The sequence below is a fragment of the Panicum virgatum genome, chromosome 9N, assembly GCF_016808335.1.
Source record: "Panicum virgatum strain AP13 chromosome 9N, P.virgatum_v5, whole genome shotgun sequence".
Taxonomy (NCBI): Eukaryota; Viridiplantae; Streptophyta; class Magnoliopsida; order Poales; family Poaceae; genus Panicum; species Panicum virgatum.
Genome location: NC_053153.1, coordinates 29,973,283 through 29,987,500, shown reverse-complemented (window position 1 = coordinate 29,987,500; position 14,218 = coordinate 29,973,283). Strand labels below are relative to the sequence as shown.

Genomic DNA, 14,218 nt, shown 5'->3' with positions numbered 1-14,218 from the left:
AGGAAAAGACATCTTTGGAATAGCAGTACGAGAAGAAGAGGTATGATCACCACCAAATCGAGGGACAGCAGCAGCGGAATGGGAAGGTGGTAGCTCACCAGAACCCGATGGATCAGTAGAAGAGAACCGTGGGCGCCCTGATGGAGGTTGTGTCATAGAAGCAAACTGCTGGACGAGATTTGACACTGTCTTTCTTGTAGTGTCCAATTGTTTGGCCAAAGTAGATTGATCACGCAACAATTGATCCATGATTTGAGTGCTCAGATCGAGTTGAGCAGCCATTTGAGTCTGTATTTATTTGGGCGTAGATTGACATAATTTAAATCACTGTTTGCCTACACGGCTGTTTAGTCTGTTTAACGGTGGCCAGCCATGTCTGTTTAATTAGCCGTTTAGCTTGTTTAATGACCGTTTAACTCGTTTAAATGGCTCTGTAGCCCGAATAAAGAGCTAAACGATAGGTGGCCCACTGTTTAGTGTTTAGCGTATAGGCTAACATTGATTTAAATATGATAAAATGGAAAAAGTGAATTGTTGAGGTTAATAAAATATGTTTTTTTTTCTTGCCTGTGAAAATCTAGGGTCTACCGCTACTTGTGTGTTCCGAACTTCCGATTGTGTAACACATCAATGCACACGCTGGCTGCAAATGTGAACCAAACCTTCCTAGCCACCGACCTGTGGGGCCACTGTCCGCGAGCTCGTGGGCCCATGCAGTCAGTCTCCGAAGGCCCGCTTGTTACCGCCGCACCAGAGGAATTAGGCGCGCGGCGCCCCGGCGCCATTTGGGGGGGTTCCGAGGCGTCGGCCGCCTTCATCACTCCACCCCGCCATTCCATGCCTCTCGGATATCAATCGCTCCATCCACTCCCCCTCCACCTCCGCATCCCATTCCGCACAAAGATTGCGAACCCTAGTCGCCGCTGCCCCCCCAGGTAGCCAGCTGCTTCTCCAGGTTCGCACCCGTCTCTCTCTCTCTCTCTCTCTCTCTCTCTCTCTCTCTCTCTCTCCCCTTAGTGCGCGAGGGAGGGAGCGATTTCGCTTGGTCTTGCCGAGTCGTCGTGGGGAACCAACGGGTTTATCCCATGGTTGTAGCCAGGAAATTCCTTTTTTTTTTGCGGCACGGGATTGATTTTGCGTATCGATTGTTTATTTGTTTATTTACCAGGCAAACTCGTTTTTGTGTGCGCAAGATTGAACCTTTACATGGATTTTTTTTAGCAAGCAGATGCATTCATCCATCTACAAGATTATATTGATTCTGCACTGCATCTGTACATCCGTCATGCACACCACATTGGTGAAAGAAGTAGGGGCATTAGGAGGGAAGGGAAGTAGGGTTTGCGCCCCCCCCCCCCTCTCGAAACCAAAGAATGGGCACGGGTTAGCTTGTCACATTCAGCTGCTGACAACACAGAATAAGATCTGCATCAGTAGTTAGCTGATTGCTCCCTACAGTACATTTTAGCAACTGAATAGTTTATCGGGGCACGAGATTTACTCTATTAATTAATCTATGCATGGATGGATTCTTGGTACCAACTGATTTCATCTATGTATCTTTACTCAAGATTCGTTACTATTGAGTGCTTACCCATTTTCATACCTTGTGCACTGACCAGAGGAAGCAGCGCCAGATGAAGCAAACTTCGCTGGATATGTTTCGGAAGACTCCCGAGGAGGTTGTTCGGGAGAGGCGCGCCCCTGGCTTTGTTCAGCCCGAGCTCTCGGAGGAGAAAAAGAAACTGGATGCTAAGTTCACCAAGCTAATGTCCAAGTTCCTGCAAGAAAATGACCTACCTCCCAGTGTCATCGACAATATAAACTTTGACATTATGCTGGAGGCCGTTCGGCAATTTGGACCTAACTTTGTACCTCCTAGTAAGGAGGAGATGGATGGGCGTCTCTTCGAGAAGGCGATGAACAGGGTGGCTGAACGGAGGCAGAAGCATGAGAAGGCCTGGGAGTGGCATGGTTGCACGCTCATGGTGGATTCCTGGATCCATCCTAGGAGGAACCTTCACTTGTTCCGTTTCATGGTCGGTAGCGTGGAGGGGATTTTCTTCTTGGGATCTGCTGATGCTACCTATGCATCGGATCATCCAGATTTGCTGGCAGGTTTGATAGAGGAAAGGATTGAGGGCATTGGTAGGGACAAAGTTGTTCAGGTCGTCACTGATAACAGCCATAACCTTAAGGAGGCGTGCAGGATTCTAATGGACAGAATTCCCACACTATTTTGGACCCCCTGTGCTTTCCAGTGCTTGGACCTTATGTTGAAGGACATTGGGAGGTTGGAACAGTTCAAGAAGCATATTCAACAGGCCAGGCATCTCACCACTTTCGTATACAGGCATCCGAAATTTCTCTGTGCAATGTGCGAGAAGATGGGCGTGAACGATCTTGTGGCACCTGCAACCACTCGATATTGCACATCCTTCCTCACTTTGGAAAGGATGCACAAGCATAGAGATGCAATGAAGTGTCTATTCACTAACGAGGATTGGAGTAGGTCTAAGTTGTCAAGCACACAGGCAGGCAGAAATGTGTGTGAAATTGTATTGTCTACCGCATTTTGGAACGGGGTTGAAGATTGCATAAAAGCATCAGAACCACTTCTTGCTCTGCTGAGGATGGTCTACAGGGCTGAGAGACCAGCAATGCCAGAGGTTTTTGCTGGTCTCGCTCGTGCTAAGAAGAAAATCAGCAACTCTTTTTCGGGCAATCCAGGACTATTCAAGCAACTGATTGATATTATTGAGCTGCGTTGGTCAGACCAAATGGAGCAAAAACTATATGGGGCTGCATTGTTCCTGAATCCAAACAAATTTTTTGACATCAAAGTTAATGATCCTGCTTATGCTTCTAGTCTACGGGCGATGTTCAATGATGTGATTGAAAAAATGGTTGTTGATAATGACAAATTGATCACCAAGGTGAGTGACCAAGCTGATCAATATGAGAGCACTGAAAGTAGCTTTGGGAAGAAAATATCAACCCTGCAACGGAAGAAAAAGAGCCCATGTAAGTAAACTTCTACTTGTATTCAATTTTAAATTTCCCATTCTTTTTTAGCTTACCTGAAATGGTACAGCTTTCTATCTTTTTCAACTCCAATGTTATCTTTCCTTGCAAGCTTTATAAAATTGTTAATGTGCCTTACATTTTAGATGATTGGTGGAGTGCTTATGGTGGGTCTGCTACAGAGCTCCAAAGGTTTGCTTGGCGTATTTTTGGTCTTTACTGTGCAGCATCTGGCTACGACCGTAATTGGACTATGTTTGACTGCGTAAGTAACCAACCATCAACAGCAAATAGGCATAGATGTCTTTGCCCGTTAGGAAGAGAAGTTCACTGACTTCCTTTTCTCTGTCTATACATTTCAGATCCATACTGTAACTATGAAACTGTTAGACCGCAAGAGGCTGGAGGATAGGGCTTACCTTCGAGAGAACCTCATGATGGCAGATAGGTTGGAAAGGCAGCGGACAGAAGGAAGCAACTATGAACCTTTGATCCTTGAAGGCTATGAGTTTGACCATGAATGGGTTGGTATGCACGCTGCACAGCTCTATAACAGGGATAGACTTGCTTGGCAGCTTGTTGAAGATGTGACTGGTGGATCATTCACGCTTGAGGACCACTACCGTCCTACAATTTATTCTGGGTTGACTAATGAGACAGGTTCAGACACTGAGGAGGATAACTCTTTTGTGGTTGACGATGAAGATGTTGAAGATGACTATGGCCCACAGGATCCACCTACACCTAGTGATGATAGTGATGGGCTAAGCGACAACTGAGGGCCCTGGGGGCGATCCTTGTGCTTCCAATGATATCTGAACTGACAAGAGTCTCATGTGTCTTGGAGGGCCCTGGGGTGTTACGGTAGTAGTATGGTACTTTTGCTGGATGTTGGTTATGTTGCCTTTGAGAACCTTGGTTGACATCATTGCTGCTGTGGTACTGCTATGTTACCCTTGAGCACCTTGTTTAGTTAATATCTATGCTACTATGGTATTGCTATGTTGCCTTGAGCACCTTGGTTGATTGCAATGCGATTATGCTACTATCTAGCATGTAGTGTGATTTTCTTTGCTGCTCTGAGGACAAACATTTGGCTTGCCTGTTTGTTGCCTAGTTGGTGTCTCACTTCACCATTTCTTACCAATTCTTTTCATTTGGGTCAGAATGGACCTTTTTTATGGCATGACGCCTGTCAGCATCTTTTCCTTTTTTCTTTTTCTTTTTGCCTTTTCTTATCTACGTTATGATGTTTGCATTTCTTGAGCGTGCTGTCTGTCCATTGCTTACCTGTTTCAAACATGAGCTTGTGGGGCTTGCAAAAGCAGAATGATTTGGAAGGGAATGGACACATGTTTATACATCTCTCTAGCCTTTTTGAACTGACACTCGGGTCCAGATTGCTTGTTTGGACTCTGTCCACTCACTAGGTCCACTATCCACACATCATCTTGGTGATGTACTGTAACACCCCAGGTGTTAATCCCTTGTAATTAAGATTAACTATGTAATTAACAAGATCATTAGCATTAAACTTGCATGAGTAAAACCATCAACTAAAATTTCCAAGTACTTCCAACGCATGTGATGATTAGTTCTCTTTTAGAACACTATGATTTTGTAAGTAAAAATAGAAATTCAAATTCCCAAAAATTTGAACAAATATTGTCTAAATTTGGGTTGGGTCAGTCCGGACCGGTATGAACCGGCTGGCCAGACCAGTAGCGGCCGCACTGATCGCGGCGCGCCGCGCGTCGGACATCAACGCCGGCGAACGGCGCCGTAGCCACGCGCCGGCCTCTGCGACAGCCGGTACACAGCCATTAACTCCGACATTATCTCTTTTTCCCCGGCCCCGTGTTCTCCTTTCCCTTCCAGCTTCATTCTTCTTCCTCCCGCTCGTGCTAGAGCTTGAGCAGAGCCCCTGCTATCACCGCTCCGGCCAACCCAGACTGTCGCGGCTCGATTCCTTGCGCGAGCATCTTCCCCAGCTCCTCCACCTTCCCCAGCCTCCAGTCTAGTTCCTTCCCGGCAAGAATCGCCCCAGCCCCACCAGCCACCATGGGAGGTAGTTCGAAGCTTTGCTCCGCCGTCGATCCGCCTCTCCGGTTGTCCTCCGCCCAAATAAACCCCCAAAATGGGTTCATGGTGAGCTCCTCATCCTCCCCAGCCTCTTCCCTCGTGCCGGGAAGCTGCTCGCCGCGTCGCCGACTAGAACCGGTCTAACCGGTTGTAATAACCGATCTTTTGACGAAAACTTGTAGATTGCCTAATAAATTAAGAAAAAATCCTAAAAATACAAAATCAGTATTGTTTGAATGTTTAGATCTAAATCTCCAGGGGAAAAATATTAATTCTTGTGAAACGATGTTTTTCCCTGTTAAAATTTAGGTTGTGTTTTAGGCTTATTTAATTAGTTTCTGCAAATTTATTAGTCCAAGAATTATGAAATTTTGGCAATAGTTTAATTTAGGCATGTGTAGTCCACTATAAAGGTTCATATCCAGAAAATGTAGTTCGATATGTTAGTTGGTTTCTCCATATGCTAGTATATCTATGAGTTAAGGAATAGTTTATATTTGAGAAGAATTTTGTAAATTAAGTTAGAACACTGTACCAGTAGCTATATCATATTAGATTTTGTTCATCACTAGAATGTACTCATGATCTACTTTGGTGAATTTATTTTGCTCAAGTTGAAGTTAGTTAGCTTATATTAGAAACATGTTGCTAGAGTTCATGCTAGGTCATATAGTGTGTTAATCGATTATTTCCATGCTAGTGTATTTCTTCTTTAAATTCACCTAGAGTCCGAGAATAATCAAGGAAGAAATTTCGTAGTTGTAGTTTTCGAACTATAAACCTAGGACATGACTCGACCATGCCGGTCTGACCGGAGTATGAACCGGTCTGACCGATTGGGCAAACTGGTCTGACCGATAGTACTAGGGCTGGTAGGTGTAATAAGTTGGGTAAATTGTTAGCATTTATACTCGATCAATAATTGTCTTGTATGATTTAAAGTGTCCGTTGCATTGATCAGCATTTCATATGCATTCATATAGAATCCGTGGTGAGAGCATCATCTACGAATGGATCGTGAAGCCCAGGATCGGCGAAGCTGAAGCATGATTGGGAAGAAACTCGTGAAGACCCGGCCCAAGATCGGAAGGGCCCAAGACCTTGATAGCATTAACACTGACTTAGTGTTACCCCAGGCAAGCCCCGGTGCATAACCTACTATTCTAAATTATGAATTACTATATGTTTATTACTTGTGCATTACATTTTTAGGAATTATTTGGAACCTTAGTTGCATGATCCCTAGGTTCCCTTGGTCTTATACTAGTATGTGTAGGTCGATAGCACTTCTATGCTTACTAGGTCTCGGTAGAAGTCGAGTGATTTCCTGTCACTCGCGAGCAATATGATAGAAGTCGAGTAACTTCTTGTTACTCGTGAGATCTCAATGTCTTTATATTTCAGTATATGAGATATGGAATGCAATATAGAATGAAGGAAATTGGAGTCCGGACGGGGAAAAGGTGATGAGATGTAGGTACGGCAACATGACATGGTTCCTGGGTGTCTAGCCCCGTCTATGTCAATTAAGGACCGTACCATTGTTGGCCCTGCTGATCGAGTTTGAATTGTACTAACCGCATATCAAAAGTAGGAGATAGTCGAAACCGGTAAGTCTAGTACTGCCTCTTTTCGAAAGTACAGGACTTCAACTCACCTCCTGGGGTAGTCGAGTGGTCGCAGAGAAATAGGGATGCATGTATTTACTTTTGGTGGTCTCTGTGGGGCTCGGCTGACCATATGATGGTGGGGCGGTCCTGTAGTTCGAGGCGGGAAGAGGAATGGTTGATTCGTATAGTCCGATGGGGCTAATACGTGCCGTGTTGGTTAGGTCCATCTTGCAAGGTTAAATTGGATCGATTCACCGTCAGTCACTCTCGGACATGAGCACCTCGGTCATCGCGTCGCATCGTAGTAAAGAATTGAAAGGAAATGAGATAATAGAGGTTGATGTTATATAATCAATTGTTTTTCACACTGATTGTTGTAGATATTCAAACCATAGACAAATAGCTTCTCATAGTTAATTTGGCTAAAATACTGAACGAAAGGATTTACTCTTAGATGCTTTTTGGCAAAACAAACCCAGCAGCTAAAAGCCTTGCATGTCTAGATAGTGGGCAAAGTATACCCATAGTCGGGTAAGTCTTGCTGAGTATTAGTTGCTCAAAGTTTGTTGTTTACCCTATTTCAGGTATAGAAACTAACCAGAATTGATATCGGTGGGCTCGATGTGACATCCTCACGTTTTCATAGTTGTCGTTTTATTTTATTATTTCTCAGTCAAACTTCCTTCTCTTAAGTTATATTATCTCCGGCTCCTATCATTTATTTTATGTAAATTCTAAATTTAAAGTTGTCTTTGTAAATATTTATGTTGTTATGTATTTTGTAAATTTATAAAATTGTATAATGCTGATACCGTCTGCGCTCGCCGTTATGCGAGACTACTGGTGATGTTTCGATCGGGCCGTGGGTTGGAAACATGCTGTTAAGTTATGTTTAATTAAGCTGATGCACCTGATGTGTTAAAATGACGGCCATTACGCTTAATTAATCGGTTTAACTTGGCGGTTCTGTCACAGCTGGTATCAGAGCTGAAATGCACCGGGGAGGGTACTAGCATGATTATTTTTGGTGATTTCAAAACTAAAAACGTGTTTGAGACAAATATGTTACTTAGCGCTTAAGGAATTAGGGAAGATTAGCTCGTAAGCCCTATATAGTGTAGGCTATGTCAGGTGACTGTAAATATGATATCAACTAACTCCTGGCCATTTATTAGTCGTGAATATATATATATATATATAGTGGTTTTTCTGCAGGTATACTAACCCCGATTCCGTAGGAACCATTCATAGAAAATGGCTAGTATATATAGGGAGAGTACGTATTGTGCCACCGAATATTCTTCGTATATTGTCATAGTTTGATTGGCAAAAAAAAATATTTTGATGAGGACGTATAGATCATACATGCATCATATCATCTCATTGGATTGTTGTGTTTTTATTATCACTTTCGGGTAATTTTCTTTACACTTGTGGACATCTTATTATCTGCAATTCGAACCTTATTCAGTTAAGGAAGCGTGAGAATAGGTGAGCCTACCAAAACAAATCTATCTCCTTGAACAAGTAAATGGAGTGTAGAGTACAAATTTAATAGGGTAGGGTCTGTATTTTTGGAGGATGAAATCGTCTGGCTGATCTTATTATTTCTGAGAGTCAAAATAAGGATGTTAACCTTAGATGAGACCTGTGACTGATTTTCTTGATATACCTTTCCTTATAGTATTCAGCAGACCATATCCTATTCGTGGTTCAATGTCCATCCCATCTTATCCGGACAATGATGTTTTTTGCTATTGATCAATGGTAATTTGACATCTTTGGGCCATTCATTTAAATGCTCGAAGATGATTTCTCTTGATCATCCTTGACATTTGCAAGCATTCTGTTATTCTTCTAGTGTTGGTACTCGTTTATTTCGAATCACCTTGATCATAGCGGTCAGTAGTGTCATGTTCGAGTACTTATCTTTATAGATCGAGTAGTTGGCTGCTAACTCTTGTCTGTTGTTCAGGACGTGGCGGAGTAGGAGAAAGTCAAGCTCCGAGAAAGCCAAGAAGTTCACCTCCTGCGGGAACAAGTGGCCAAGCTCTCGGAGGTGAAGGGAGCTCTCGAGGAGAAAGTTAAGTCTCAGAAGGAGAAGCATAAGGAGTGTTCTAAGAAGCAGAGAGATGAGCTACTTAGCTTTTATCGAGTAGTCGAGTGGCTTTCCTTGCTGCATCCAGCACTTATTCAATTTGTTATGTACACGCAGAACTCAAAAAGTCGTGAGCCATTCAAGAGGATCTGGTAACTGACTTAAAGCTTCTTATGCACCGGAACACATATGAGATAGAAAAGCTGCGAAAGATGATGAAAGACTTCGACGCCCAGCTTGTTGAGATGATGCAGCAGATCAAGGATCTGGCTGACTCAAAATCTCTTTTGCAACAAGAACTTGATGAGCTGAATGCAGCTGCTCAAGCGGTTGTCAACATGGTGGAGACTTCCGAGGAAGATGCTGGAACGCCGCTGACCCTGCTGGAGCGTCTGCAAAGAACTCCACAGGGCATCATGAAGTATCTCTCGACGCCACCCGACAGTATGTGTCTCATGTACTCGGGTTGGTGAAGTCCTACTGGCCCCAAGCAAACTTGGCCCCCCTGGGAGATGGCATGAGTCCTGATTGTGATGAAGATAAGTTTGCCGAGTTCTTGGGGGATATCAAGCCAGTAGCCGATAGGATTGTCGACGGCCTAGAGAGGAATCTTGAACTTATTAATGTTTGATGTGATGCCATGCTATATGCCTGATACGATTTGGCCATCTGTGCCACAAACGAATTTTGACATGTACAGATTAATGTTTGCTTTGTACTTGGTCGTAATTCTTTGAGCTGTTGGCACATATATTTGGTATGATGAGCGTAGGGATCAAATATCCTTGGTCATCGAGTACAGCCATTAGTACTTTTATGCCTGGGCATGTACTAGATTATGGCGATAAAGCGCTTGCTTATCTTAGAGCAATAGGATGCTGATCCGATTCGAGCGTGTTTGCTCTTGTTCCTACTCGACTTTATTTGAGTCCTTATATCTTTGGAATACAAAGCAAGGGCAAAGTGATGAGCAGAAAGTTAGGATCTACTCAGCTCATCTAGGTCCTTTAGAGGAATGAGCTATCAGGTAGAATGTCTTAATTAAAGACAAGGGGAAATCTCGTGGGATTGCCCTAAGTAGGCGCTTAGATTAAGATCCACTCGGCTCGTCGGAGTCCTTTGAAGGGATGAGCTAGCGAGTGGGATATCCTAAGTAGGGACAAGGGTGAACCCCGTGGGGTTACCCGAATTAGGTCGTAGCCTAAAAAACTACTCGGCTCGTCAGAATCCTTTAGAGGAATGAGTTATCGAGTGGAGCGACCTAGTTAAGGACGAGGGTGAACCCCGTGGGGATACCCAAAAATAGGCACATAGCCTAAAAAACTACTTGGCTCGTCCAAGTTCTTCAGAGGAGTGAGCTATCGAGTAGGGCGTTTGTCAGACCCGGGGCAGCAGAACTGCTCATAGGTGTAGAATGTTCTAGAATAAGGGATAGTGCATGGATGTACATTTTCCTATTGTAACTACCCGATTAGGTGCAGAACTAGTTGTAGTACAAGAAAACTACCCGACCCTGTTGAGGTAGAACTCTAACTGTACTCGGCTAGGACTTTCCACGTAACCCTGTCCCCCCAGACTATATAAGGCCGGGCAGGGACCCTATTGGCATTTCTTAATGTCGCTACTAGGAGGGGTTAATTCCCAGCACCGCCGTTAGAAATGACGGTGGACATTCCATAGCACCGTCTGTAAGGATCACCGGGGTGTCCGACCCTAGAGGGGGAGGGGGTGAATAGGGTCACTAATTCGCTTTCTAATCCTAGGGCTCAAACTACTTGCATAAGATAAACCTAACACGTCCTACACATGCTAGTTATGACTAAGATTTATCTATGCTACTCTCTACTTACCCCAAAAGACTTGCAACCTATAGCCAATCCTAATCAAACTAACTAGGAAAGTAAAGGCACGCAAGATAGAGTAAATACGGAAACGTAATATGGTAAGTAAAGAGGTAAGGGAGAGAATATGCAAACTCCCGTGAAGACACCAAGACACATGATTTAACGTGGTTCGGTTAGAACACCAAGTCCCTCCCTACGTCCACGGCCACTTGTCCAACAAGAACAAGTGTGATGCCGAGTCTCTTCGCTTGATCACCGTCTTGCGTTCGCCACCAAGGCTTCCGGCAAGCAAAGGCTAAGTGACCCCAAGTCACCAAGACAAGGCCACCGCCACCGTCTCTCTCGAAGCGTCACCAACGGCACCGTCTTCACTCTCAGAGCTTCTCACCAAGAGGGGTCTCCTTCCCCGCACAAAGTGTCGTTGCCTCTCCATACCAAGTCAGAGGGTCACACGATGAGTACACAAGATGCTTGCCGCAGCAAGGCTTTCACTCAAGCTAGTTCTCTTAAGAACTAAGCCTAATCAAGCACTAAGCACTCTCACAAGCGTGCTTAAGCCTATATGATATACAATGAAGCTCTAAGGTGGTCGGAGAGGATCTTCAACTCTTTTATGCTTCCTTAGTCTCCAGCACTCACAAATGAGGCGTGGGGTGGCATTTATATAGCCCAACCCCTCAAACAAGCCGTTGGGAAAAGGCTGACAAAATTCCTTAACGCCGGTTGATCCGACGCTCAGTTTTTGTCATCACCGGTTCAGCCGGTGAATGCTTTTTCCCAGTAACTAGCCGTTACTGCTCCAACGGCTACTTGATCAATTGCACCGATGCTCTTGAAAAGCACCGTCGGTTTAACCGGTGTATGTAAGCTCAGAAACCCCCAAAAACGGAGTCTCTGGACAACTGCACCGACGCTTGTCTTCAGGCATCGTTGTTTCAACCGACGCCAAACCCTAGCCTCAGCTTATGGGTCCATTGCACCGACGCCATCATTTTTCCCATCGTCGGTTCATCCGGTGCACTCTGCTGACTGAGTCTTCTCTGAGCTCATTGCACCGGTGTATGTAATTTGCCTCACGTCGGTTTAACCATTGAGTGCAAATTACCTCTGTCTTGGTCCTTTCAACCTGATTTCTTCGGGGTTTTGTATCTTTTCATCCCTTGGACCTATAAGCCTGATAATCATCATCTTAACACATATATTAGTCCAAGTGTTGTGTGTGTCATCAATCGCCAAAACATTATATTGAAATATGGCATGAGAGGCCATTTTCGCTACAATCTCCCCCTTTTTGGTGATTATGACAACACAACCAAAGCAAGCAAGATGAATTGCAAGAATAAGAAATTGGTACCAAATTGAAAAGTTAGAAACTACTTAGCTTGCTCGGATGACATTTCAATGCTCATTTTAAAAGCCACCGACATTTGATTAGTCCATAGGACTAGATGCTTCCGGCTTGATAGCAATTGTGAAACAATGGCTTGTGACCAATGTAAGACAATTGTGTGGTTTGAACCATATGAGCAATGAAAATTTTTGTACCTTAGTCTATGGGATCATCAAATTGCACTTCTCCCCCATATTGACTAAGTACCTCCCCCTATCACCATGCATCCTTTTGTATTGCATTTTCCTCCCCCTTGCTAATGGCATCATTTACTCCAGACTATTTGCTTGCTTTTAGGGTACATTTCTCCCCCTTTGTCATCAAACACCTAAAAGCTTCATAACCACTAGCAACAAGGAGCATTAGTAGAAAAAGAAATTTACTAGTGATAGAGTGTTATACCAACTAGATTTGGCATATCTCCCTTTGTTTGAACAAGCTCCCCCTTTTTTAAAGCTTGTGGCACCTCCTATCTTGACACCAATTGTGATGCCAATTGTGACTTGTAGGGGTAGTGTTCAAAACAAATTTGAACTCATGGAGATAGCTCTAGGTGACTACAACAAATAGTACTTGTAAAGCATATTAGTCACACAAACACAAGCTATAGAGTTAGCTCCCCCTAAATGTGTGCATTAGTGTTTGAATCACTCACAAATGTATGCACTTGTATTACACATAGTGGGGATTTAACTTTATAACTTGCTAATCATGGCATCATAAGCAAGCAATTGATATCAAAAGCATTTTTATCACGAATATGAGAGATATCAAATTGCAAGATATGCTATGAAAGACATATGCCATGTGAGAGAATCAATTAAGCTTATGTAGGTTGCAACAAGATATGATAAAGCATAGACAACCTACCATATGAAATTTATAGGAAAGCATATCAAATGAAAGATACCAATAGTAAAGATAAGATCATGCATTCCTAGAGAGGCATTGAGCTACAATGATGCATGAAGAATATCAAATGAAATTGAGATCATCCTTTTACCTTGCTCATTACCTCATATGTAGGGGAGGGGAATTTGGGTCACTAATCTTTAATCCACAACTTGGTTTTAATTCAACTTTGCATGATGCATCCCTACTCATGCATCCCAAACCTTGCCAAGCCTCCAAATTCCCCGTAATGCTTGTTTGGCGCCTAAGTTTTAGGGATCCAAACCTTTTGAGAGCCATCCATGGTATGAATAATATCCTTGGGCACCCAAATAGGCCGGTAACATCCTTGATGTCTCCACCCCAAGGCATGAGCAACAACCTTGCCATTTTCCTTCTTCTTGAGAATGTAGCGGTCGCTCTTTTGCTTGAATTTGTGGGTGGGCTTGGTGTACACCAATGAGGCCTTCAAGTATGGAGATGTGTTTTTCTTGATCTCCTTAGCCTTCTTGTGGCCCTTCTTGCTCTTGTTCAAGTTCTTGGGCTTGCCGTTTTCTTTGCCCTTTGCTTGGCCCTCTTTTTCCTTGCATTGGTAGAACTTGTGGCCTTCTTTGTGACACTTGAAGCAAGTCACGGTTTCTCCCTTCTCAAGTTTCTTCACGCCTGCGGAGGTGTTATCTTGAGAAGGTTGGGCTTGCTCTTGAGTGTACTTTCCTTTGAGCCGCCTCAAGTCCGCCATTAGTCTTTCTACCTCTTGTTTGAGCTCATCATTTTTCTTAGCAATGAGATCATCATATGTTTCTACAATCAGATCCTCATTGCAAGGGGTTAGATCACAAGAGGTAGATACATCTACCTTGACAATAGGAATTGTACAAGGAATATTACAAGGGAAAGATTCATCCGATGATGATGTACTTTTAGATTCAAGGCTCTCATATTTCTTTTTAAGCTCTTCATGCTCATTGTCTAACAAATTGAATTTGTTTAGCAAGTTCTCATATCGTGAGACAAATGAAGCATGAAGTTTTTCTTTAGCCTTGAGAGCTTTGATTTCTTTATTTTGTTTAGTGAGATGTTCTTATTGATTATGAAGAAGTGTCATCATCTCACTAATTTCATCAGTTTCAACATTGGATTCATCATTGGAGGAGGAGTCATCACTTACATCGTTATTACCTTGTACCATGAGACACATGGGAGGTGGTGATGATCTCCGAGGGCGATGGGTGGTGGAGCTCTTGGAATTTTTCTTGTGACTTGAGCTTTCACCACTTTT

At 43.5% G+C, this 14,218-nt stretch overlaps 1 protein-coding gene and 1 long non-coding RNA gene across 3 annotated transcripts; one reads left to right on the top strand and one right to left on the bottom strand.

The window, feature by feature from the left end:
* The first annotated feature begins 597 nt into the window (after nucleotides 1-597).
* LOC120689553 lies at nucleotides 598-4,153 on the top strand. 2 transcript variants are annotated; one of them, XM_039971853.1, is made up of 4 exons: nucleotides 598-935; nucleotides 1,623-3,024; nucleotides 3,171-3,289; nucleotides 3,387-4,153. In XM_039971853.1, the coding sequence occupies exons 2-4, from the start codon at nucleotides 1,638-1,640 to the stop codon at nucleotides 3,801-3,803; spliced, it is 1,923 nt and encodes a 640-aa protein (XP_039827787.1). In that variant the 5' UTR covers nucleotides 598-935; nucleotides 1,623-1,637; the 3' UTR covers nucleotides 3,804-4,153. The 2 variants fall into 2 exon arrangements, with proteins under 2 accessions (XP_039827787.1, XP_039827786.1); XM_039971852.1 differs by having other exon boundaries at nucleotides 598-955.
* On the bottom strand, nucleotides 2,734-3,222 carry LOC120689558. Its single transcript, XR_005681317.1, has 2 exons — nucleotides 3,081-3,222; nucleotides 2,734-2,999 (listed from the first exon to the last, which is right to left on the bottom strand). It is a non-coding gene; the product is annotated as an uncharacterized LOC120689558 (long non-coding RNA).
* Nucleotides 4,154-14,218: the final 10,065 nt, after the last annotated feature.